Source organism: Hippocampus bargibanti, linkage group LG11 (assembly GCF_051943395.1).
Source record: "Hippocampus bargibanti isolate YZ-2025 linkage group LG11, ASM5194339v1, whole genome shotgun sequence".
NCBI lineage: Eukaryota > Metazoa > Chordata > Actinopteri > Syngnathiformes > Syngnathidae > Hippocampus > Hippocampus bargibanti.
Window position 1 is genome coordinate 23,300,952 of NC_142744.1, and position 25,949 is coordinate 23,326,900.

Sequence of the window (25,949 nt, forward strand, 5' to 3'; positions counted from 1 at the left end):
TGTATAGATGTTGAATGTATAGATCTACACATGAATGTATTCTGATATTGAAATTGCTGAATTGATGTTTTGATGAGTAAATGAGTGAGTGATAAATGCCGCTGTGTGAAGCTGATTAACACGGTTGTCTCGTGTCGTCTTTTCCTCGTCGTTCACAGTGCTACCTGCCAGTGACGCCTTTAAGGCACAAAGTTTTCTGACGTGTTCCTTTCATTAATGACAACAAAAAGATGAGGCTGTCATCGTTGATCCAAAAAATGTTCGCTTTATTTTCTTGAACAAAAACCAAGGCTCATCAAAATGTGAAAGGTGTAGAAGAGAGAAAGGTGTAAAGGTAAGAGTAAAACAAGTGAGTGATTATAACTTTGACACTGGCCTTTTATACTAACACGAAACACAATGTTCACATGCTCTTAACACGTTCTGATCACATTCGTAACAGGTTCTAAATGTGTGATTTAACACACATTCAGCGAATCTGATCACGTTTATAACACGTGTTCACGTGACTTCAGACGTGGCTGATCACACAACTTCAGATGGTGACTTCAGACGATCCTACAGTGTGATCAGGTGACTGCAAACTGCCTGATTGGGTGCATTCAGATGATCTGATCAGGTTAATTCAGAAGATCTGATCAGGTGAATTCAGACGATCCGATTTGGTGAATTCAGACGTGATCAGAACATTTGTTGATCCATGCTTTACTGTCTTCCGAATCCTGCTTACGTCAACATGGCATGGCCTTTTTTTAATGGCCTAAAGACAGGACAGAGCCCAGATATCGCTAATAAATTTACGTTCAAGAAAACAGCAATAAAATGAAACATGTTGCATGTTTTCAAAATCAGTTCTACAATTGTGAACAATAGCAACAATATATAATTTAATCACATTTTCTTATGGCTCTACCATTCAATTTTTAATTTCAAATTGCCTGACATGTTCACTGTTATGGGAACATCTGTTTCATTTTCCTATTCTCTTATTTTTTCTTGTCACGTATTTCCTTCAAAGACTCAGAAGTTAGTTGGTTTTGACTGTACAATACTATATAATGTTGCACAACAGTGTCAGTTTGCTCCTTGAAAGATTGTTGCCGTTGCAACTTCCTGGTTCGCTTTCGTTAATCATCACCATGCTTTGAGCAACACTTCAAAGTTGAACAGGTACTCAAATCGATGAACGACCACAAGGTAAGCCTGTCAATTTACTAAAGAGCACAACTTTATATCTTTGGAAGCCAAACAGAGAAAGTTCTGCTTCATTTCTGTGGTGAGTGAAATTCATGATGGTTTTGTGTGTTTAAAAAAAGAGCTTTCGAGGTCAAACAGAATGAGTTGGGAGAGTGCTTCAGGTTTTTGTTTGCATTGAGAAATGGCAGGAACGAAGCAACATCTTTGCATCTGTATGTCCGCCTCCCATTTTGTTAGCAACCAAATGGCCACATTCAACCGCTCTTGACCGTTTGAACATTATCCCTGTGGAAAAGAGTGTGGAAAAGCGGTGAAGAAGCGTGTCCAGGCAGGCTGGAGCGGCTGGAGAAAAATGTCAGGTGTGATGTGTGATAGAAGGGTTTCAGCTAGGATGAAAGGAAAAGTGTATAAAACGGTGGTGAGACCAGCCATGATGTTTGGACTGGAGACAGTGCCACTGAAGAAAAGACAGTAAGCAGAGCTGGAGGTAGCAGAGCTGAAGATGTTGAGGTTTTGTTTGGGAGTGACCAGGTTGGATAGGATCAGGAATGAGTACATTAGAGGGACAACTCATATTAGAGGCTTTGCAGAGAAAGTCAGAGAGGCCAGACTGAGATGGTTTGGACATGTACAGAGGAGAGAGAGAGTGACTGTATCGGGAGAAGGATGCTGAGCCTTGAACTGCCAGGCAGGAGACCGAGAGGAAGACCGAAGAGGAGGTTTATGGATGTGGTCAAAGAGGACATGAAGGTAGCTGGTGTGAGACAAGAGAATGCACAAAACCGGCTTAGATTGAGGACATTGATTCGCTGTGGCGACCCCTGAAAGGAAAAGCCGAAAGGAAAAGAAGTTTATTGCAAAAGAATGACAGAAACAGATATGTCTATATATACGATTAAAATATAAGATATCTTTCAGATGTTCTGAAAAGTGAAACACATATCAACTTTGCGTTAAAAGAAGTACCTGAAAAGTAATTACAAAATCTTTAAACACTATGTATGCATAAATACGAGCATTATTCTGTTTGATCATTTGTCATGTTTTAACGCAATAAATGTGACAGCCATTTCATTCAGCGAGTCTTTCAAAGATGTACTAATGTACACGTAACCACCACAGAAGAATTATAAATTCAAGAATAAATCAAACAGAATTTCTAATCTTCACTTTGGTAAAAAAATGACTGTTGGGGTAATTCGCCATACAAACATCTCTAAACATCGCTCTGTAACCTTTGTTTACATTTTGAACTTCCTGATACACCATATCCTGCCTTCCCTTACATGATGTCGCATTTACATTACGTCACATCCTTTCGCGTCACACACTGCGCGCCGTATAAATTGCTCTCCCTTCTAGTTCTCTCTCTATCGCCATGCTCTCTCCTTAAGCCCACACCGCGATGCCTCCGCTCTCTCCAAGATTAAACCAACTTTCTGTTCTACACCTGGCTCCCTGATAATTTAACCATCCTCTTCCATCAGGTCTGGAGCTGGACATGTCTGGGCTACAGGCTATTCACTTCTGAGGCTGTTGGAAAAAAAAACCTTACTATGGAATAGAAACAGCAGAAGAAAAATGGTTAATGAAAAAAAAAATAACATATCAATTTTGATTCATTGTAGTTGACAGAATATCTGGTATCTGTATGTTTTAAATGTATTTGATACTTTTTCAAAACCGGGCCGTTGATGAAGTATAATACGATGCGATGATAAAGATACATAATTTGAGCTGGAAAAAAAGGGGCCTTTTGCAAGTAAGCAATTGTATACAGTTGTGACAAAACATCCAATTATTTCAATAATTTGGTGCAGGGATTTTACAGCATCATAGAAGGCGTGTGTGTTGTTGTTGTCTGCATGCCTCTGGATTTCTTGGGCCTTGCTGAGCCACCACTTGTTCTCCATCATCCTCAGCTCTTTCTGTGTTTCACCACGGATGGCCTTGTAGTGAGAGAGCAGAAGTGGAGAATGAGGGTTGGAGAGAAGTGTGGTATGGGCTTTGCGCTTGGCTTCCAGAAGCTCCTGTATGGCAGCTGAGCTGTTATCGAACCAGTCTTGATGACGTTTCTGAGTGAAGCCGATGGTCTCAGAGGCAGCTTGATGAATTGTTGTCCTCAATTTTTTCCACCTGCTTTCAATATCAGGGTCACCGTTACTGGTGTCCTTGTCCAGGCTGGCAAGTCCCTCTGCCAGCTTGTTGCGGTAGCTGGCTGCACACTCTGGGGACTCCAGGGCCCTGGTGTTAAGACGCCTTTGGGGTTGCTGTTTCTTGTGAGGAGGTCGAATTCTCAGCTTGAGCCTGGACTTGATCAGTCGATGATCAGTCCAGCATTCAGCCCCACGCATGGCCCGTGTGATGCAGACGTCATTTTGGTCTCGTTGCCTTGTGATGATGTAGTCCAGTAAGTACCAATGTTTGGACCTGGGGTGCATCCATGGTGTGATGTATTTCTTTTTCAGTTGAAAGATGGTGTTAGTTACAATCAACTGATGCTCAGAGCACAGAGTGAGGAGTCGGAGGCCATTGCTGTTTATTTTCCCCGTCCCGTGTCTTCCGATTACTTGTTTCCAGAGCCTGGCATCAGTACCTACTCGGGCATTGAAGTCACCCATCAGAACAAGTTTATCAGAGGCAGGGATTTTGGATATGGTAGCATCCATATGCTCTCTCTATGCTGTCATATTTGTTATTTAGTTTTTTTTTTTGTTATTTTGACTTCAAGATGGCGCCGCGAGAGTGGCTGCCTTTCCAGCAGCTCATGTATTTTGTTTTTCTACTTTCATTCCTTTCATCACTTTGCTGCTGTGAAATGTAAATTTCTCCACTGTGAGACTAATAAAGGCATATCCAATCCAATCCAATCCAATCCAGGGACTCGTAGAAGGCATCTTTGGTTTTATCGTCAGCATCCAAGGTGGGAGCATAGGCGCTGATTAAAGTTGCGAAGCGACCTTTTACCAGGGGAATACGCCAGGTCATAAGCCGTTCACTGATGCCTTGGGGGGACTCAGGGATGTTACTGAGTAAGCTGCTTTTCACAGCAAAGCCAACTCCATGGAGTCTTCGCTCATTCTCTGGGAGACCTTTCCAGAAGAAGGTGTAGCCCTCACCAACTTCTGTGAGTGAATCCTCGCCTGAGAACCGAGTCTCACTGAGTGTGCCAATATCGATGTTGTACCTCCTGAGCTCATGTGCGATGAGGGCAGTTCGTGTTCGAGGTCTCTCCATCCCGTCTCGAGCATCGAGGAGGGTGCGAACATTCCAGGAAGCCAGGTTCATAGTCATTAATTTATTTATATTTTGTTTTCGACCGCAGAGGGGGGATGCCTTGGTGGCTGCGGTGGGCCACCCAGGTTTGGTGGAACAAGCAATGTTTAGGTCACCTTTTCTAGACCCTTCCCCTATAAGGGGTGAGCAGTGCGGACCCTGAATAGGGCTGCTCAGACGCACAGGATGCTGCCGAAGGATAATGTTGCTCCATCCCATCTTCGCAACGACCATCAATCCTGTACCGCTCCTGTGTAGGAATCAAGCTAGAAGCTTCCAGTCACATCCATGACCTGCCCCGTCACTTTATCCTGTCGCCAGTGGACTTATATGGTGGAAGCTGGAACCTGTGCTACTAGTGGATTTAGTGTGAGGGATGGGGCGCGCAATTCCTTCCCCCACATACTTGGCCGCACCCGCTGTATTCCAGTGGCAAGAGTGAGGACTCAAGACGACCTTCAGGTGAGTGCGGTTGCAAGGGGCTGCCGGTGGTCCGATCTGTTGGACTCCGCCTACGCCTACCTCCGGGTGCGGATTTGGGATCACTCTTTGTCTGGCCTCTACCCTCCGACCTGTTCGGCTTGGGTGACCCTGCCAGGAGTACAAGACTCCAGCCGACATAGCTCTCGGGGTCATGGAGACGCGCAAAGTGCCTCACCACGATAAGGTGGTGATCCCAGTCGAGGCACACACGCACACACACACACACACACACACACACACACACACACACACACACACACACACACACACACACACAAAGAACCTTAATACATTTATGGACTTATTCAGGGCTGCCATATTGAACTGAGTTCGATTTCATACAGTAAACCTGTCAGTGGTCGTGTTCAACTGTCAGTCAATAGTAAAAGGTGAGATGGGGTTTGCAGAAAATATCATTTGAGGGCAATGGGTTATAAGGGTCAAATGGACAAATAGTTTTTTTTTTCTTTTAACCAACAAGTGATATTTTACTCGAACAGAAGATATCTGTTGACCCTTGATGAGGCCTTGTCCCCTCCCCATTCCACAGGGCTGTAAAATGTCACTGGTATTTGTTAGAGGCTGTAAAAGGTGACTAAGGAGCTGACACAGTTTAGCCCTATGCTGGAGGGATCTGATAACTCCTAGTTTGTGTTGTAAAGGGTGGTTAGAATCAAAAAGTAAGTATTGGTCAGGGTGCGTAGCCTTCCTAAAGACTTATGTTTTTAGCGCTCTGTCCTCTTTTAAAATTACTTTACAATCCAAGAAGGCTAGTTGGTTCTCTTGAATGTCCTCACGAGTAAATTTAATGTTGAAGTCTACAGAGTTGAGGTGATCTGTGAAGGATTGAATTTCTTGTTTCTTAATTATGACAAAAGTATCGTCCACATATCTAAACCAGTGTCTAGGTTTTGTCCCTGGGAAGGATGTGGGGGCCTGTTTCTCCATCTCTTCCATGTACAGATTATCCACTATGGGTGAAACTGGTGAGCCCATAGCACAACCATAAATTTGTTTGTAAAATTTCTCCCTAAATTGAAATTACGTAGTATTAAGGCAGATATCCATTAATTGGCAAATGTGATCCGGTTTAAGTTTGGTTCTTTCATGCAGAGAAACGTCCGCCAGCAGTCTCGTCCTCACCACTGAGACTGCTGCTGGGGTTGGGACAGATGTAAAGAGAGAAGTCACATCGTAAGATGCCAAAGTTTCCTCGGGTTCCAATATAAGGTCTTTGATCCTCTCTACAAACCCTGTGGTGTTCTCTACGTGATATTCTGTGTTACCAACCAACGGAGCTAAGATCGTTTTTAAATATTTGGCCACATTGTATGTAGAGGAGTCAATGCTACAAACAATGGGTCTGGGGGGAGCCCTTCTTTATGTATTTTTGGCAGGCCACAGATACATGGCGTGGCCTCTCCCGGGTATAATCTAAAATACATATGTTTGTCTATATGTTTTCCTTTCTCTAACTTTCGGAGACAGTCTATAATTTCTTTCTTGTATCTATTGGAAGGGTCCCTTTTTAGTTGCTCATAAGTGTTAGAATCACTGATTAACCTATTTATTTTGTCTTCATAATCCAATGTGTTGAGAAGCACTGTGCATCTGCCCTTGTCCACTGGCAAAATAGTAATATTTTGGTCTTTTTGTAGAGTAGTTAAGGCCTTTCTCTCTTCTAATGTTATGTTGGACGGAGGTAGTTTGGCACTACTGAGAAGGGCTGATATTTTAATGCGTAGATCATCTGCCTCTGCATACGAATGTTTGTTATTTTTAATAGCCGATTCAGTAGCTGTGATGTAATCTATTGTAGGTATTGTTTTAGGAGTTACTGAGAAATTTAAACCTTTGGTCAGTACAGCCTTTTCTGTCTCTGAGAGATCTCTGTCTGACAAACTTTTGATCCAATTCTCCCTTGAAATCTGCTCATTCCTAATTTTTCACATGTTTACCAGTAGCTGAGATTGTTTCAGTAAAAGTAATTTTTGAAATTTACCCTTTTGTCTCTCTTTGGTTTTGCTGTGGTGCCTCATGTATCCGGATTTAGTAAATTCACACACTTCCTGATAGATTTTGTTTCTATTTCTGACTGTTTGTTTTTTATCTCTATGTTAAGTCTTCTAATTCGCAAATTTAGTATTTTCCTAGTATAATTTTATTGCATTTTATCGGCTAAGTATCCGTGTTCCAGGGGTGCTTGCTAAACTAATACCAACAAGCATTGAAGGTAGAGAAAAGGAGTCAAAACATACCAGGAGAGCACTCACTAACTCTGGGTACCCTCAGTGGTCATTCAACAAATGTCAGAAATAAAGAATAGGGAATGAAACCAAAAGTTCTCAAGATACAAAAAGGAGAGGAGTAGCAGTATCTTACATTGCAGGAGTTTCTAAAAAACTACAAAGAGTCCTTTGGCAACATAAAATTCCTACTTATTTCAAACCGATAAACATGTTAAGGCAAAAAGTAGTGCATCCAAAAGATAGGCTTCCAAATGAAAAACAAAGTAATGTAGTTTATTCGATACATTGTAAGAATGAAAATTGTAAAGAGCAGTACATTGGGGAGACTCAACAAATTCTCAAAAAAAGACTTTATCAACATGGCAGGGATAATACTAGTGGGCCTCAATCGGCAGTACATTTGCACCTAAAAGCTAGCAACCACTCATTCGACGACAATCTGTATCCGTTCCACATGATGCACAACACAAAGTGACAAAATAAAACACAAAAACAAGACAAAAACAACAAAAAAAGCAGGGCTCATGGGAGCACTTGCTGACAGCTGCCTACTCGGGCGCCATCTTGGTTTGCTATGCCCTTTATCTCCGACCACGATATCTGGTTGGGTGGCCATTACCATCTTGTCAGTCTGTATCTGGAAGTCCCACAGGATGTTTGCTTGGTCATTCTGTACCCCCTTGAGAGATGTTTCCCATTTTAACCATGGGGTTTCCAGTCCATACTCCGCACAGATATTTCGGTAGACTATGCCAGCCACCTGGTTATGGCGTTCCATGTAGGCTTTCCATGCCAGCATCTTACACCCTGCAGTTATGTGTTGGATTGTCTCAGGTGCCTCTCTGCACAACCTACACCTTGGTTGGCCTGGCGTGGTATAGCCGTGCCTCTATGGCTCTGGTGTTTCGGGCCTGCTCTTTAGCAGCCAGGATGAGTGCCTCTGTGCTGTCCTTTAGGCCAGCCCTCTCTCGCCACTGATAGGACTTCTTGAGATCAGCCACTGCAGTTATGGTTCGGTGGTACATCCCATGTAGGGGCTTTTCCTCCCATGATGGTCCCTCTTCCAGCACCTCTGTTCCCCATGTCTGAGACATTCTCTGAGTACATCATCCGTTGGAGCCTTCTCTTTGATGTATTCATGGAGCTTGGATGTTTCATCATGGACAGTGTCTCTCACACTCACTAGTCCCCGGCCTCCTTCCTTACGGCTTGCGTACAGTCTCAGGGTGCCTCATTTGGAATGGAACCCTCCATGCATGGTGAGGAGCTTTCGGGTCTTAATGTCCGTGGTCTGAATCTCTTCCTTTAGTCACCTTATTATTCCTGCATGGTATCTGATCACTGGCAGGACATAGCTGTTTATTGCCCATGTATTTTTCTTGCCATTGAGCTGGTTTAGGACTTGCCTCACCCGCTGCAGGTATTGGGTCGTAGCCGCTTTCCTTGTTCCTAGTTTGAGGTTGCGATTGGCTTGGGTTATACCGAGGTACTAATAGCTGTTTTCAATGTCTGCTATTGTTCCTTCAGGGCGTGAGTCCCCTTCAGTTTGGACTACCTTGCTCCTCTTAGTCACCATCCGACTACAGTGAAACCTTGGCTTACGACTTTAAATGGTTCTCAGAAAGTGTGTGTAAAGCGAAAAGTGTGTATTCCAAACATTAATATTCCATAGGAAACCATTAAACCCGACCACCGCCCACCTGGATTCAAAACTGGGTCAAGAAGTCATCTGAGCGAGCAGCGTGAAGAGGCTCGCACGAGTGCCGACAGTCCGTCGTCCACTTGGCAAGGCGTAAACCCTTCCCACTGAAGCGTCGGCCAGGGTTAACAACACCAAACGTTAGGAAATTTATTAATGAAGCAGGAATCAAAAGTGGAAAAAAAAGATTCGTTAATCTTTAGGACAGGACGGAAAATGTGACTGCTGACCCCGAAGGGCAGCGGTAAAGATAAAGAGAAGAGGTGCAAGGCGCCAAAAAAGGGACAAAGAGAGAAAGAGAGCGCCTCTCGGTGTATACATTCGAAGGTGTGACATCATTTCAAACAAGGCTATCAGCTAATGATAATATTGTTTAAAAGTATCTATAAGATCCAAACTATCTACAAGTGGGAGCTTACAATCAAACCAAAAGTTAGCATATACAAGTGATATTGATAATTAGATTAAAAAGACAACAGATGTTAGAATGTGTTCATATAGCGAACAGTATACAGGTAACATCTGATTTACGACCGGTGTGATTTACGACCACCCGTACTTACGACCACGACCGCAACACATTTTTTTTTTAATTCTACGGCTGCCACCGCTACAGCAACGGTAATGCAATGCAGAATAAAGACTCAAGATTGCACTTCTTGTTTAGATCTGTCACGTTCCGAACAAGGCAGAGAGCAGCTGACTCGTTGGAGCGAGTTCTAGCTTGGCCCAGCCAGTCTCCAGACCTGAACCCAATCGAAAATCTTTGAAGGGAGGTCAAATTCCGTGTTTCTCAGCGACAGCACAGAAACCTGACTGATCTGGAGAAGATCTGTGTGGGAGGAGTGGGCCAAGATCCCTCCTGCAGTGTGTGCAAACCTGGTGAAAAAGTACAGGAAACGTTTGGCCTCTGTAATAGCAAACAAAGGCGACTGTACCAAACATTATCATTCATTTTCTCAGGTGTTCAAATACTTATTTGCTGTTATATCACACAAATAAATTGTTAAAAAATCGTGCATTGTGATTTCTGGATGTTTCTTTTTAGTTGATCTCTTTCACAGTGGACATTCGCCTACAATGAAAATTGAAGAACCCTCCATGATTTCTAAGTGGGAGAAATAGCAAAATAGCTGTGTGTTAAAATACTTATTTTCGTCACTGTATATATACAATACAGGTTGGCAAGGTTCACATCCTGCTAGTCCACAAATCACATCGCTGGTTGGGCTAGAGCAGAGGTAGCAAACCTGCGGCTCTCGAGCAGTATGTGGTTCCTGGGCTTTCACATGTTGAAAACACTTCCACCATAACGCTGACATTTAAATAATGGCATTCACACGATGTGCAGCAAAATTTATGCTGTCTCCCTAACAGGACATTTATTTGATTGACTTAGAAGGCTGCCAGTCAGATCACACTTGAATCACCGCACACGAGCAAACAATTGTGCTAAGCACTAAGCACTGATACCTCTTATTGTAAGGCAATAGGGGAGCGGACTGATCCTAAGTCAATCGCGAGGAGGTGAGAGGCGGGGTAAAACACAGTGTTTCAGTTTCCTCCATGTCTGGTGATGTTCTGCCGTCGTGCATCTCGCCGTGCATTCGCGCGTGTGTACATTTGCACACGCATGTGTGGTAGAGCACTCTTGTTGACGTGTATGCGTGCTAATGTGTGTGTGCGCATAGTTGGGCGCCCATATCTGCGTAAGTGCATGTGCCCGGGTGCATGTGTGTGTGTGCGTGTGTGAGTGTGTGTGTGTGTGTGTGGGGGGGGGGGGGGGGTTCGTGAGGGATGTGGAAAGGTCAACTCTGCATAGTCAAATCTTTACCAAATGTCTCCTGTGTGATGATTGGACCATGGGACAATCAAGTCTAAATTCTTCCGAAAATGTTCCTACCCTTAGGATGTGTCCATGGTGGAATTGGATGAAAAATGCGAACGCCTTCAAAAGAAAATTGTGTCTCTTCGCCCTGGCCACTTTGGTTGTCATCTTTTTCTTCTGGTCGAGCAGGATGGGAATCACAGTGTTCATGGGGCTTCCCAGCGTGTGTCCTGGGCAGACAAGTAAGGAAACCATCACCCATCTGCCCGGCACCAAGCACCTACTGGTGTCAGCCTACATGGACCGTAGGGTGCCCGGCAAGGACATACGCATTATTGGCATCTTCCAGAGGTACTCGGCGCAGGAGCTGCATTGCGTCTTCTGCTGCCAAGGCTCCTTGTCCAGTGGGGGTCCAGCGACAGTTCTACTGCATTCCGACAACTTTGGCTACCCTTATGTAACCACTGATGTCCTGTGTCAGACTCCGGCTGGATGTAAAGGGTATCATGTCGCCCTGGTGACATCCCGACTGCGTGCCACCACAGAAAACCTGGTGTGGCTGCCTGTAAGGAACCTGAATGAGGCAGAACAGGAAGAACGAAGGCTCCCATTCAACTTGACAGTGTGCATTTCTGTCCTGTTTGGAAAACTCAATAATGTCCTACAAGTAGCGCAGACCCTGGAGATGTACAGGTCAGCATATTTCACTTGGGGTTCTTGGGTTTGGGAGGTTTGGGTTCCCTCCAAAATGATATCAGAGCATGTAATACTTTTACAACGTGATGTGATTAACTAAAGGACAATGAATGACAATGTTAATGCAGTTCACTCCATTATGATACAATAAGTTGCATTGCACTATCATACAGGTTTCTGAAACTATGATAAGACTCGGTAAAATTATGATAGAATAAAAAAAAACTGATATTATAAAATTATACACCAATTCTATCATTTCAACTTGATTCACTCCAAAAACATGAAATGGGCCAAATCATGTTTGATCAAAGTTTTTGAAGCTTGTTGCCATATTAAAATGTGAATCCATCACCAAAAACAGCTTCAAAGAGGTGTCTTTCTCCATCCACCCATCTCTGAGCATCCTCCTTCCTCCCCAGCAATAGCTCAGCCAATCCAAGAAAATAACTGGGTCCTCACTTTCCGAAATTACAAAATGCTGCCCGCTCCTGCAGACTTCACACAAGCCCACATTCTCAGAATCGCCACCGGGCGAGCACTTTCATTTTTTTGTGCGGGAGTTGGGAAGAAGTGGCTCCTTTCACACACGACGTCCCTTTCACTTAAATGAGACTGCCTATGTGGAGTGTCTCCAATTCCCTGGCACAATTGTGGCTCCCACCTCATAAATCAGAATCAGAATCAGAATCATCTTTATTGCCAAGTATGTAGAACACACAAGGAATTTGTTTCCGGTAGAACACGCTGCACTAGTATCGTTGTCAAAAAAAACTGCTAAGTGGCTAAATTGCTACTTTGAGAAGCCGCTGACAGGCATCGCATGTCGCAGAGTGCAGATAACGAGCAGGGCTGGCCAAATGAATAAAAGTGAGCTCAGTGTGCGTGGTTGTGTGAGTCTCATGGAAAAGCGGCACAAGTCTGCTTAGTGATACATTCCGACTAAGATTGGCTGTGACTCAGCTCAGTCCCATTCTACAAAGAGACACAATAGTGCACACGCACAATTCTACCTGTGCAAAGGCTTGCAAAATACTAAAACTGACAAAACTCCATCCAAGTGGATTTTTGGACTCCACTTTGAGTCACATTTTGGGAATGAAAGAAGGGCATTTAAGGGTTGGGGTCAACTCAGTACCACATCCTCAAATTACTCTGAAGTTGGTCAAGACCATTCAATCTTGGGGTCAACTTTCGTACTGCCACACAAGTCTTAATTAGATTGTCGCAACTGTGTAACCGGAGCCACCTACTCCCGCAGGTTGCTTGGCGTGAACAACGTGGTGATCTACAACATCAGTAGTGGCCCGGAGCTTGACCGCTTATTACATAGCTACAGCCAGGAAGGCTTCCTGGAGATTGTCCCTTGGCCCATAAACTGGCATCTGACACCCTCTAGTGGCTGGCTTTTCTCCGAGAGCGGTGGCGACCTGCACTATTATGGTCAGCTGACCACATTGAACGACTGCATCTACAGGTCCATGCAGCAGTCACGCTACATTCTTCTCAATGACTTGGATGAGATCATCATGCCCTACCAGCATGATGACTTGCCGTCACTGATGAGTGATCTCCAACAAAAGCATCCGGACGTACAGTTTTTTTTTATTCTCGCCTCAGGTTGGCATTGATGTACATGTACTAACTCATCCTTGATTTTGTGCAACCTACAGACCAGCGAGTTCCGCATTGAAAACCATATATTTCCGAAGACGCACGTGGAGCCCAGTGGCAAGTTCCAACTACCCCAGTGGAAAGACGTGCCAGGGTTAAATATCCTGCAACATGTATACAGAGAGGAACCAGACTATTCTATTTATCACCCATACAAGATGATCATTCGGCCAAGGTACACCACATTTAAGTCAAGTTTATAATAGTTGGGAATTTTCATTAAATTGGTTTCATTTCACCTTACAAATCTTTTTTTTCTCCTGAAAATCCATCCTTTTAGTTCAGTTTTTATTCGGTTTAGCTTTTTAATCGTGTATTTCTTGTGAGGACTATGTAATAAATATTGTGTGATTAAAAATTAAAGATTATTTCAAAAATGTAGGTACTGTATGACAGTACACAAACACAAATACATCAGAGCAGTGTATAGTAGATATTTCATCACTCTATTGTATTCAATACAGGAAAGCTTGCTTTTCATACCTGTTGAGTGAGAAAGAGAGAGCGAGAGGGCATAGGGCCTGTGTTTTTCACGAACACACACACACATACGCACACGCGCGCACACACGTCCGTGATCAAAGCAGTGGCGGACCATCAAGGCGGGCAAAACCTTCTCTGCTGGCCTAAAAATCATTTAATATTTCTTTCTTCCCAAGTTAATTCCTGGATAACTGTACCCTCTAGTAAAGTACAGTACAGGATGTGTAGTAAATCACATTACACTTTTGCACAGTGGCAGCTGTGGATTGAATCAGACGTAGCACGACTGAAGGCCTCGGAGTGACATGCACGGCCGGCCATTGGATCTAAGTTACGTAGATAATTATTATATTCAAACTTAGCTTACAGCAGACATATCCCATGCTGTGATCATGATATCTCTGATATACAAGTGATCAGGGATGTTCATGGGAATAGTTATTGTATTATTGTTTTATGTAAAGCACTTTAACAGTTGTTGATGAGCCATACAATGGAATTATGGGAAAGAGTAGTTGAAGCTAGACGTAGAGCAGAGTCAGCATTTTTAAAAACAGTATGGTTTCATGCCAAAAAAATAGTATGACTAATGCGATGTTTGCTTTAAGGATGCTGATAGAGATGTACAGAGAAGTAAGAGGGAACTGTATGGTTTCTTTTTCGATCTAGAGAAAGCGTATGAGAGGGTGCCCAGAGAAGAGCTGTCATATTATTGCATGAGGAAGTCTGGAGTGACAGAAAAGTATGTTGGAGAGGTGCAAGACATGTATGATGACTGTAGGAAATCTGTCAAGTGTGCTTTCAGTGTAACACAGGAATTGAAGGTGGAGGTGGGACTTCACCAGGGGTCAGCTCTGAGCCCATTCTTATTATTATCTATGGTGATAATAGACAGACGACGTTAGACAAGAATCTCCATTGGACGATGATGTTTGCCGATGACGTTGTGATCTGTAGCGACAGCAAGGAACAAGTGTCGGAGAAATTAGAGATGTGGCGGTTTGCCCTGGAAAGGAGAGGAATGAAGGTCAGTCGCAGCAAGACGGAATATATGTGTGTGAATGAGAGGGACCCAAGTACAAGAGTGATGCGACAGGGAAAAGAGATAAAGAAGGTGGAGGATTTTAAGTACTTGGGGTCAACTGTCCAGAGCAATGGAGAGTGTGGAAAAGAGGTGAAGAAGCGTGTCCAGGCAGGCTGGAGCGACTGGAGAAAAATGTCAGGTGTGATGTGTGATAGAGGAGTTTCAGCTAGGATGAGAGGAAAGGTGTATAAAACGGTGGTGAGAACAGCCATGATGTTTGGACTGGAGACAGTGCCACTGAAGAAAAGACAGGAAGCAGAGATGAAGATGTTGAGGTTTTCTTTGGGAGGGACCAGGTTGGATAGAATCAGGAATGAGTATATCAGAGGGACAACTCTTATAAGAGGCTTTGGAGAGAAAGTCAGAGAGGCCAGACTGAGATGGTTTGGACATGTCCAGAGGACGGAGAGCGACTATATCGGGAGAAGGATGCTGAGCCTTGAACTGCTAGGCAGGAGACCGAGAGGAAAACCAAAGAGGAGGTTTATGGATGTTGTCAAAGAGAACCTGAAAGTAGCTGGTGTGAAAGAAGAGGATGCACGGATTAGATGGAGGACACTGATTCGCTGTGGCGACCCTTGAAGGGAAAAGCCGAAAGTAAAAGAAGTACAGTGAGACCTCAACTTACAAACACCTCAACTTACAAACTTTTTGTCTTACAAACGTCAAATTTATGAAAATTAAACCTTATAATAAGCACTATTTTCATAATACACACCCACCACGCCTGGCGGAGTAATCTTCGGCGGAAGCACACGACCGAACAGCACCAGAGGTTAAGTTACCAACAGTCCTTATGGAAAGTGACTCTCCTTTCATAAGCCATCAACGGCCATCAAAAAGGTAAATAAAACTTTATTTTATAGCACAGTTTATTTCTTTAATTACAGTCGTCATGTAATGCGCCTCGCTTTCCAAACAGCAATTCCCTTTGACCTTCGACCTCCAACGCCATTCTATCAAGCCATAAATGACCATCACAAATGTAAATAAAGTGACTTTATGATACAATGCAGTGTATTTCTTTCATTACAACACAATAGCACATTTATTATACATAGACTAAGGTATGTTGTGTGTAGTTTTAAGGCTTATTTAGTTGAAAAGTATATTTTATGGAAACCCGGGAACGGATTATTCCCATTTTAATGGTTTCCTATGGGCAGTTTTTTTTTTAGATACACACTTTTCGCCTTACACACTCTGTCTGGGAACCAATTAAGTTCGTAAGTTGAGGTCTCACTGTAGAAGGTAATTAAGTACATACGCTCCCCAATTTAAGAACATTGAAGTTACGAACAACCCTACATACGAACATTTTTGCAGGTATGTCGAAAAATGTTCAATGTTCTGAGTGCAGAGTTTCTCTTTGATCGTGATGTCTCCATGATTGCACAATTTGTCGTTCACAAACACAGCAATTCCCCCTATTTTGTTCTTACTCATGTGAAGCTCTCCAACTTCACATGAGTCACAAAAAAGTAACAAAAAATGGAGATGATCAGAAATGAATCCATAGGTTTTGGGGACCAAAATACACAAAACATCCCGACTTCCCCAACTTGCAGCCGCCGCCTCTGCAATGAGGCTTCCCGATTGCTGGCAGAGCAATCCGACTTCGTGGTTTCAGCATGTGGAAGCACTTTTCCACCTACGAGGAATCACGACGGATGAGTCGAGGTACTGTTTGGACATCGTGTAATGCAGCTTTTGCGCGCACTTCCACAAAGCGGGAAATACGAAGGACTCAAACAGCTTCTGCTCAGGAGCTTCACTTTATTGGACTCGGAGAGAGTGGACAGGCTCCTTACCCTTCCCGGACGAGGCTATGGCACGGCAATGGATGTCATGGACAAAATGCTGTCGCTGTTAGCCTCAGATGAAGGCACATTTTCACTCACCAGCTACCACCACCCTCAGTGCGCTCTGTGTTAGCCAACTCGCCATGCCACCGGTGACTATCGAGGTTTGGCGGTAGAAACGGATCGAGTGCTACTGGCTACACAGTGGTTCGTTGTGCAAAGCGTGACGGTCGAACCTCTCTGTGAGGTGGCCTTAAGCGTTGATCCAACCGTAGTGGTCACACATAAGCGTCGTGAGAAGGCCATCTGGTTTTTCCACCAGCGGTTTGGCACCAAGTCTAGCCATTGCATATTCTCCTGCACCTACAAGGCTCCGGGAAATTCCAGCGCTGGCGTCCACTAGCAGCCGTGCGCACCGGCGACCAAAGCGAGCTGCTTTTTATCACAGACTCCTCGTCTGTGATGAACAGCGGATCACGGCGGATCAGGTCAGCCTACTGACACTTATAGCAGAGGACAAGGCGGGTGAAATTAACGGCACTCGTCCATCATCAACTTTGGTTCCAGGTCGGTGATTGTATGTTTCCATGGACGAGATTTCGAATGTAACTTCATTGTAGCCTCAATAACAGTTCCGATCAACGGCGCAGACACATGGACTGCTTGGTGACGTTGCTAACCGTCGTTTGATTGCCGCCATCTCTTTCGCCTCTTTTCCATGCAAGTATAGTGTTTTCGACAGAGTTGTTGGCACTCTATCTTGAGACGCACCATTTTTGTTTCCTCCGCAAAGGGCACCGCTTCACCTCCTATGTGGATCATAGGCTTCTTACATTCACTATGTCGAAGGTGAATGAACCGTGGTCGGCCCAACAGCAACGGCCCTTCGCGGCCATTTGGGAGTTAGAAAACGGACATTCGGCATGTGGCTGATTGCCTGTCACGTGCAATCGTATGTTGAGTCCAGCTTTGGGTTGATTTTTCAGAAATAGCCACTGCCCAATCTGAGGATCCGGACATCCACAAACTCAAGGCGGCAGGCTAGGCCCCAAAACTTGAGGAGGTAGCAATGGGTGAAGGGGGTCCCGCTCTCCTCTGCGATGTGTGTATGGGTCGCTCTCATCCTGTGGTTCCGCTGGAGTGGCGTCACTGAATTTTGAATTCAATTCATTGCCTCTCACACCCAGGCCCGGACTGTCTGTCCTAGTTTATGAAGGGACGTCAGCATGTGAGCAGCTGTATACGTGGCATGGCAGTGCGCCAAAGTTCACAGGTACACTCGGGTGAACATTGAAACTTTTCCGATTCCCACCAGGAGATTTGACCAAGTCCATGTTGATCTGGCCAGGCACTTCCCCCTTTGCAGGGTTGCACACATCTCCTCACTATGGTCGATCGGATCACTAGATGGCCGGAGGCATTTTCAGATTGATTGTTCTTCTCGGTGTTCAGTGGGAGCTTTGTGGTGGGCACTATGACCATGCCACTCACCCAGCAGATATACAGCAGAGTTTATGTTTTGCCGCAATTTCTGATACTTGTTTAGATCCACTTGTTTGCAGTTGAAATAGAGACGTGTCAACAGTCAGGCGTGTGTACTCCTTTCCTACTGCTACAATGTATTATTATTATTACGATCAAATCATTCCTGTTTTCCTCACGCATAGTCTGGTTTGAGGTCATGACAAAAAAAGGACAAAAACCGCCTGCAACAGACAAGCTCTGTGAAAAAAAGTCATTGGTACGCCTGTACCTATTCTCAAGGACATGCACACCGCTAAAACCAAGACAATGAAGCTGAGATAAAACTGACAATCGTGCCAACTTCTTTTTTTTCTCTTTGCTAGCCCCAATCCTCTTGTGTAAAAACGGCAGGGAGTTGTGATGTGAATGAATGTGCACGTGTTATTTGAAAAAAATAATTGCTTTACTATCGACATTGACACACGAAAAAGGACTAAGACACACTTTTCATTCATTTTTGTTGAGAGAAAGGTATTCTGTCGGTAACCAAGTTCTTTAGAACAAAACAGGTAACATGAGACTTACGACTGGCGCAAATTACGACCATCCATACTTACGACCAAGACCGCCAGACCCTATTTTTTAAATTTTAATTGTACGCCTGGGACCGCAATGCGCTAGCAGCCCGGCACGGCGTATGAGAATTTTGGTCATCCAGCCAGCATTGGCACTGGAGGGGGGAGTGTCCACCGACGCCGGCCACGGCCAGGACGAGAGCCGAGGCCGGCGTCGGGTGTCAGCGTTCAGGCGCGCGGGACCGCAGCAACGAGAACAGGGGGCGGCGTCCGACCCACCTTGGCTCTAGTCCTCGCCGGGCCGCGGCCGCCGTCGGCGCGCGGGATTGCCGCAACGAGAACGTGCGTTGGTGCAGTCACAAATTTAGTAGACAGCACCAGAGAGTGAAACCAAGATCAAGTCGGAATCATGCTGAGTCAAATACCAAAGAGTACAAATGAGTTTTGAGACAGGTTTTAAAGATGGACAGCCAAATGTTCAGCGGCAGGTCATTCCGAAGAGTGGCATCAGCAATGGAAAAGGCTCGATCCCCTGTGAGCCTCCGATTCTTCTATCTTCTATCTTTTATCTGTTTTATCCTTTTCCAGGTTGGTGGAGCAGACGTCGGTGCACGAAGTGCTGAAGCAATCTGGAAAAAGCTACAAAGTCCCTCGGGAAGTGTGCAGGATCATTCATGTCCGCGCTTCTCTGCGCGGCTCCTTGAAGTTGGAACAGCTGCATATGGATTTGAGACTGTGGGACTTCCATCAAAAACTGATCCCTAAAGTCAACCAAGCTTTAAGGAGAGCAGGGCTGCTCAAAAATTAACTCATAGCTTCTTATTTGGTGTAAATGAACATGATTTCAAATGATTCAGTTAAAAGAATTTTCTTGTAGTGATGGGAATTCCGTCTCCTTTCAGAGAGCCAGTTCGTTTGGCTCGGCTCTTATGGCTCCCAAATGGCTCCCTTTTTTGTTGCTTACATTAATTAACTACCAAAAATCATGTAAAATTACATTCTAAACAAATTAAGTTTTTAACTTAACATCTTAAATTAATCCTGTCTACTTGGTATCTAATTTACAACAGACCCTTTTCTTACAGGCAGTGATTTTTAGGTGTTCAATTACCTGACATGTTTCGGCGTATACTTCCGCCTTTGTCAGAGTGTCTCTGACGTCACTCTGACGAAGGCGGAAGAATACGCAAAAACATGTCAGGTAATTGAACACCCAAAAAACACTGTCTGTAAGAAAAGGGTCTGTTGTAAATTAGCATCCACTAACTTTCACTTTCCCCGTGGTTACTCTGGTCTGTTGCTCAGCTGTCACTAATTTGCTTGTCATATTAATAATGCTATAATAGGAACTAGTAAAAATGAATAATAACAATATGATGACATGTGTCCACTGTACCTGTCTACACTGAGCCTTTGATAGTCCCACAATGGGGGAATTTCCTGCTCGGAATTGCATACATTGCAATTCCGGAGAGCATGAGTATATTTTCTGAATCCTTTGTCATCCACACTTGAAAATGGCTGAAAATCACTTGCAATCTTTACCCAGTTCCTCATCAATTGTGTTCTGTTTAGTTGGGTTGATAAAGTTTTGCATAAAGTGGTTTAAGGAGCTCTGGGTTGTACATCTTGAAAGTTGTGACATTGCATCCGCAACAGATGCAGGCAGACACACTCGAAACTTCATGAATAGCTGGTTCCTTTGCGTGTCTTTTCGCTTCAAATTGTACAGATGTGTTTGTGGACTGGTAATATGTGTCTGTGCAGGTTATTGTGCAGCCTAGTTGATGGATTATTTTATCGCTGCAATCTTCTCTCTGCATTTGAACAATAAAGTTGAAATTTCACTGTTTTCCATCTATTTTGTCAACTTTTAACTTTATTTTTTTCTTTGTAGTGCTATCAACCTCTGTCGTCCTCCTTTCCTGTTTCAGACTGTATAGTGCCTCCATTTTTCTTATGATGATACTCGTGCAGCGTGTTCTACCAGAGACAAATTCCTTGTGTGTTCTACTTGGCAATAAAGATGATTGTGATTCTGATATACTACTCACAGTGCGCTGCTGTTTCTCTAACCTGTTGCCCTTCTCCTCACTGCTGCGTGTGTCTGTAATTCTCCCCTCCCTCCTAGCGGCTCTTGACCAATCACGTGCGGTTTTAACCAAAGACTTGGTGTGGGCAATAGAGGAAAAAAATGTTGGTTCCCATTTATACACACACACACACACACACACACACACACACACACACACACACACACACACACACATATATATATATATATATATATATATATATATATATATATATATATATATATATATATATATATATATATATATATATATATATATATATATATATATATATACACACACACACACATGGGGAAACATGGGTGACCCGCGTCCGGGCAAGGGAAAAACCAGTTTGTTCCATGTTTTTCTTCACTGTAAAACCAAACAGTACTACTGGCTTAAAGTCATTAAGGTCAGTCAACTCAAAAGCCGAGTTTTTGTTTCAAAAACTCAAACGTTTTGAGTTTTTGAATGAGTCCTGCGTTTTTAATTTGCAGTACTACATACTTTTGAGCAATCGTTTACTCAAACATTTTGAGTTCACGGCAGGAAGCTGCGTGATGACGTCACTGCGTGCTCTCATTGGACGCCATTTGAATTCTCAACGGCTGAATCTGGCAGAGACCGACGGATTATTTATTTTAAATTAGGGTGAAAAGACAAACAATCGTATTTAATATACTATATATGTATATACCCCCTCGGGATTGAACGACTATAGACCTGTCGCTCTGACGTCTGTGGTCATGAAGTCCTTTGAACGCCTCGTGCTGAACCACCTAAAGAACATCACCGGACCTCTGCTAGATCCTCTTCAGTTTGCCTACCGGGCAAACAGGTCTGTGGAGGATGCAGTCAACATTGGACTGCACCACATCCTCGACCACCTTGACAACACAGGAACCTACGCAAGGATCCTGTTTGTGGACTACAGCTCTGCGTTCAATACCATCATCCCAGAACTCCTCATCCCCAAACTTCTCCAGCTTGGTGTGTCCCCCACGATCTGCCAGTGGACCCTCAGCTTCCTGACAGGACGGACACAACAGGTCAGACTGGGAAATATATCATCCACAACACGAACCACGAGCACTGGAGCCCCGCAGGGATGCGTCCTCTCTCCATTGCTCTTCTCTCTCTACACAAACGACTGCACCTCAACGCACCCAGCTGTCAAATTCATAAAGTTCGCAGACAACACCACGGTCATCGGTCTCATCAAAGACGGCGACGAGTCTGCGTACCGACAACAAGTGGAGCAGCTGGAGCTCTGGTGCAGCCGTCACAACCTGGAGCTGAACACGCTCAAGACAGTTGAGATGATCGTGGGCTTCAGGAAACATCCATCACCACAGCTACTCCTCACACTATCCAACTGCCTTGTGTCAACCGTTGAGACCTTCAAGTTTCTGGGAATCACAGTCTCCCAGGACATGAAGTGGGAGGTCAACACCAACTCTATCCTGAAAAAGGCCCAACAGAGAATGTACTTCCTGAGGCTGCTAAAGAAGCATGGCCTGCCACAGGAGGTGCTGCAACATTTCTACACGGCTGTCATCGAATCCATCCTGTGTTCTTCCATCACCGTTTGGTTCGGGGCCGCCACAAAAATGGACAAAATCCGACTTCAACGGACAGTTAGGACGGCGGAAAAAATCATTGGCACCGCCCTCGCCACTCTCGAGGTCTTGCACACTGCAAGAATCCGAACAAGGGCGCGGAAAATCCTACTGGACCCTCCGCACCCTGCCCACCCCCTTTTCCAGCTACTCCCCTCAGGCAGGCGCTACCGATCCATGCGCACCAAATCCAGCAGACATTTAAACAGCTTCTTCCCCCAAGCCATTAACTCTTTGAACAGTAGCCCAAATTGAACTGTATATTTTTTTATGATGATACTAGTGCAGCGTGTTCGACCGGAAACAAATTCCTTGTGTGTCCTACATACTTGGCAATAAAGATGATTCTGATTCTGATTACAAGGACCCAGTGTGTCAATGCTGTAGTCTCTCCACAGGAAAAGACTATTTTGAAAAGTCCGTTTGGGGCTCTTGCCGCCTTTGCTGCTAGCGAAGATGCTAGTTTTTGGTCATGCTTGCGATTTAGGACGTCATCCACCGCTCGAGCCAAGGACTTCTTCTAATGTTGCGAGCTCTTCTGTGGTAAGTAGGAATGTTTATTAAACGTCTCTTGTTTGTAGAAAGACACAGCAGTGTTATTAAGAGAATTGTACCGCGCAGGTTTGTTTGGGCGGTGGTGGAGTAACAACTATCACAAGGTGATAAAAAGTTATGTTTGTGTCGGCGAAGGTCTGAGAATAATCGTCAAATGGGTGTTAAATTAAGTTTTATGTGAACTTCAAAAGTCATCAGGGTCACCCGAAATCCACCACACAGATGCTGCAACGCCAGCAGGTTGGTGCTTTGAGTTAACTTTGTTTTAAACGGCAGCACAATAAGTCATGCTAATTCAACGTGCAACAGTTGTGCTGCCGTTTTAAGAAGGCACTAAGTAAATATAATGCTAGCCAAATGAAATATCACTCTGTACAATTGGTGTAGTTTTAAATGGTCATTCATGTGTAAACATAAAACTTTTTAAATGTATTTTTGAAACTGCAAACACCTGCAAACACCATTTTTCAACCTGCAAACACCTGACTGACTTGATTTAATCTGGTAAATTTGATTATTTATTCAATTTAAAAAGTAAACAATTACTAATGCCTTCAATATTGTGGAACAAAGCATTTTTCAAACTTAGCAGGCGTGGTTTGAGTGCTCTGTTAACATCAAGACACAGCAGTATTTTCTGAACAAAGGTGAATGTGTGCATTAGTTTCTTTGGATAATCTCAACACAATACATGGGGTTGTCTGTCAGCTGCCAGAGAGAAGTGTGACAGGAGTGTTCTCAATGACTGGATCATCTCCCCACTGCAAAATACACACAAACATACACGTACAGAATAAAGTAAAAGGTTACAGAGATGAATCAACAAGCTGGATTTGGGGTTATGCACTGGAATTACATGCAGAAATAAAGATGAGTACATTTTCTTGTCTTTACACAACACGACCCAAGTTAACAGGCTTTCGGAGTCATAATGATTTGTTCTCATTATCTTGACTCAAAAATCACAGCCAAATGTGATTTGGGGATTTTTTTCACATTAGGAACCCAGGTCCGCACTCAACCATTCTTAGGCCCAATGTCTGTTTTGTTTTGTAAAAATGAACACAAACATGCCTGTGCTCGGGCATTGTATCGAGTACATTACCTGAGTACAGGCATGTTTGCTTGAAAAGCTGGCCTCAGGCTTGAATTGCTATCTCAGGAATGGAATAATATAGATGTGAATGCATCTGTTTGACAAATAATATGAGACAAAGATATACTTTCTTCCTCAATATTTTACTCTTTTATTTTAACTCAACTACTTTTTACATTCAACAAGAGGCACAAATGTGTCACAGATTTCTTAAAAGCTTGGCCTTGCAAAAGGAAGTGACGCCTCAACACCAATTGGCCAGGCCGAATAGATGATCAATGTGATATTTAAGAAGTCAGATTTAGTTTGCTCAAAAAAAAAAAAGATAAACAACATGTATAGCATATATTGTGGCCATCAATCGACATTTGTGTTAAGTCAGGCAATACATACATTGCATGTCTTGAAGAACTCTGACTCATCTTCTTGTAGGTATGGAGGGATAGCACAAAGGGCCAGACCGCGTCTCGTGTATATCATGCTGTTCCTTTATCAAAAGCAAGAGGAGATAAAAGCCAAGTTTTAATTTGGGGAAAACGACAGCTTAACGTGTCTTCAGCATCTCAAACCCAAGACAGTACATGCCCTGTGGAGAATTAAGTTTAGGTAAAATACTGTTCAATACAAAAAAGTACCTAAATGTATTATTTTTAATATGCATCGGGTAATTAATCATGTAGCATTAATAAAAATGTAAACATACCTTAGATAATGGTGGTGTTACTCAATGTCCACCCTGGGGCTAAAAGGTTGAATAGAAAAAACAGACAACAAATGTAATCATTTATTTAATAAAACACCTTGATCCATGTTTACTTTTTAAATTGCAAACAAAGTTAACTCAAAGCACCAACCTGCTGGTGTTGCAGCCTCTGTGTGGCGGATTTCGGGTGACCCTTATAACTTTTGAAGTTCATATACAACTTAATTTAACACCCAGTTGACTATTATTCTCGAACCTTCCCGGACACAAACATAACTTGCAACACCCCGTGATAGATATTTCTCCACCACCGCCCAAACAAACCTTCGCGGTACAATTCTCTTAATAACACTGCTGTGTCTTTCAACAAACAAGAGACGTTTAAGAAACATTCCTACTTACCACAGAAGAGCTCGTAACATTAGAAGTCCTTGGCTCGAGCGATGGATGATGTCCTCAGTCGCAAGCACGACCAAAAACTAGCATCTTTGCTAGCAGCAAAGGCGGCAAGAGCCCCAAACGGACTCTCCAAAATATTCCTTTCCTGTGGAGCGACTACAGCATTGGCACACTGGGTTCCTTGAAATATATATATATACAGTAAAGTCTCGTTATATCGATATCGGATATATCGATAGTCCCGGTTATATCGATACTATTTCTATGCACGCACGGAGAAAATTACATGCAAACAGGGTCGGATATATCGATAGTCGCGGTTATATCGATATTTTTTCGGACTCCCTTGAATATCGATATAACGAGACTTTACTGTATATATATAAAATGTGTGTGTGTATTACATACTATTGTTTGTCTTTCCACCCTAATTTAAGATAAATAATCCGTCGGTCTCTGCTCGATTCAGCCGTTGAGAATTCAAATGCCGTCCAATGAGAGCACGCAGTGACGTCATCACGCAGCTTCCTGCCGTGAACTCAACATGTTTGAGTAGACGATTGCCATGAACTCAAAAGTATTGATCTACTGCAATTTAAAACGCATGACTTATTCAGAAAACTCAAAACGTTTGAGTTTTTGAAACAAAAAATCGGCTTTTGAGTTGACTGACCTTAATGACTTTGAGTCAGTAGTACTGTTCGGGTTTACAGTGAGCAGTTGAGCCTTGTGTCAGATGCTTCATCTCCTTAGGATACTTTACACAGGATGCACAGAAACTGGATTGAGCTGTGAGTCCTGAATCACAAGGTTTCCTTTCTTCCTAAACAAACGAATTGCCTTGCATGGTTGGGGGGGAGGGGGCATGGTGACTGGTGCAGATGATGTTGCCTCTGGTCACAGATAGAGAGCGCCATCGTGACAGCACCCATGCTCTCCAGCTGTTCTAGTCAGAGGAGATTCATGTGATTCTTCTCTGTGATCCCGGG

At 43.7% G+C, this 25,949-nt stretch overlaps 1 protein-coding gene and 1 long non-coding RNA gene across 2 annotated transcripts; one reads left to right on the forward strand and one right to left on the reverse strand.

Annotated features, from left to right (window-relative positions):
• The first annotated feature begins 1,179 nt into the window (after positions 1 to 1,179).
• LOC148891963 (uncharacterized) lies at positions 1,180 to 19,662 on the forward strand. Its single transcript, XM_089007899.1, has 5 exons — positions 1,180 to 1,276; positions 10,814 to 11,425; positions 12,690 to 13,020; positions 13,102 to 13,277; positions 19,099 to 19,662. Exons 2-5 carry the CDS (start codon positions 10,815 to 10,817, stop codon positions 19,316 to 19,318), a joined length of 1,338 nt encoding a protein of 445 aa, XP_088864025.1. The 5' UTR covers positions 1,180 to 1,276; position 10,814; the 3' UTR covers positions 19,319 to 19,662.
• A 3,617-nt stretch (positions 19,663 to 23,279) lies between these two features.
• Positions 23,280 to 25,949, reverse strand: LOC148891964 (uncharacterized). Its single transcript, XR_016116528.1, has 4 exons — positions 24,964 to 25,949; positions 24,562 to 24,600; positions 24,252 to 24,345; positions 23,280 to 23,523 (listed from the first exon to the last, which is right to left on the reverse strand). It is a non-coding gene; the product is annotated as an uncharacterized LOC148891964 (long non-coding RNA).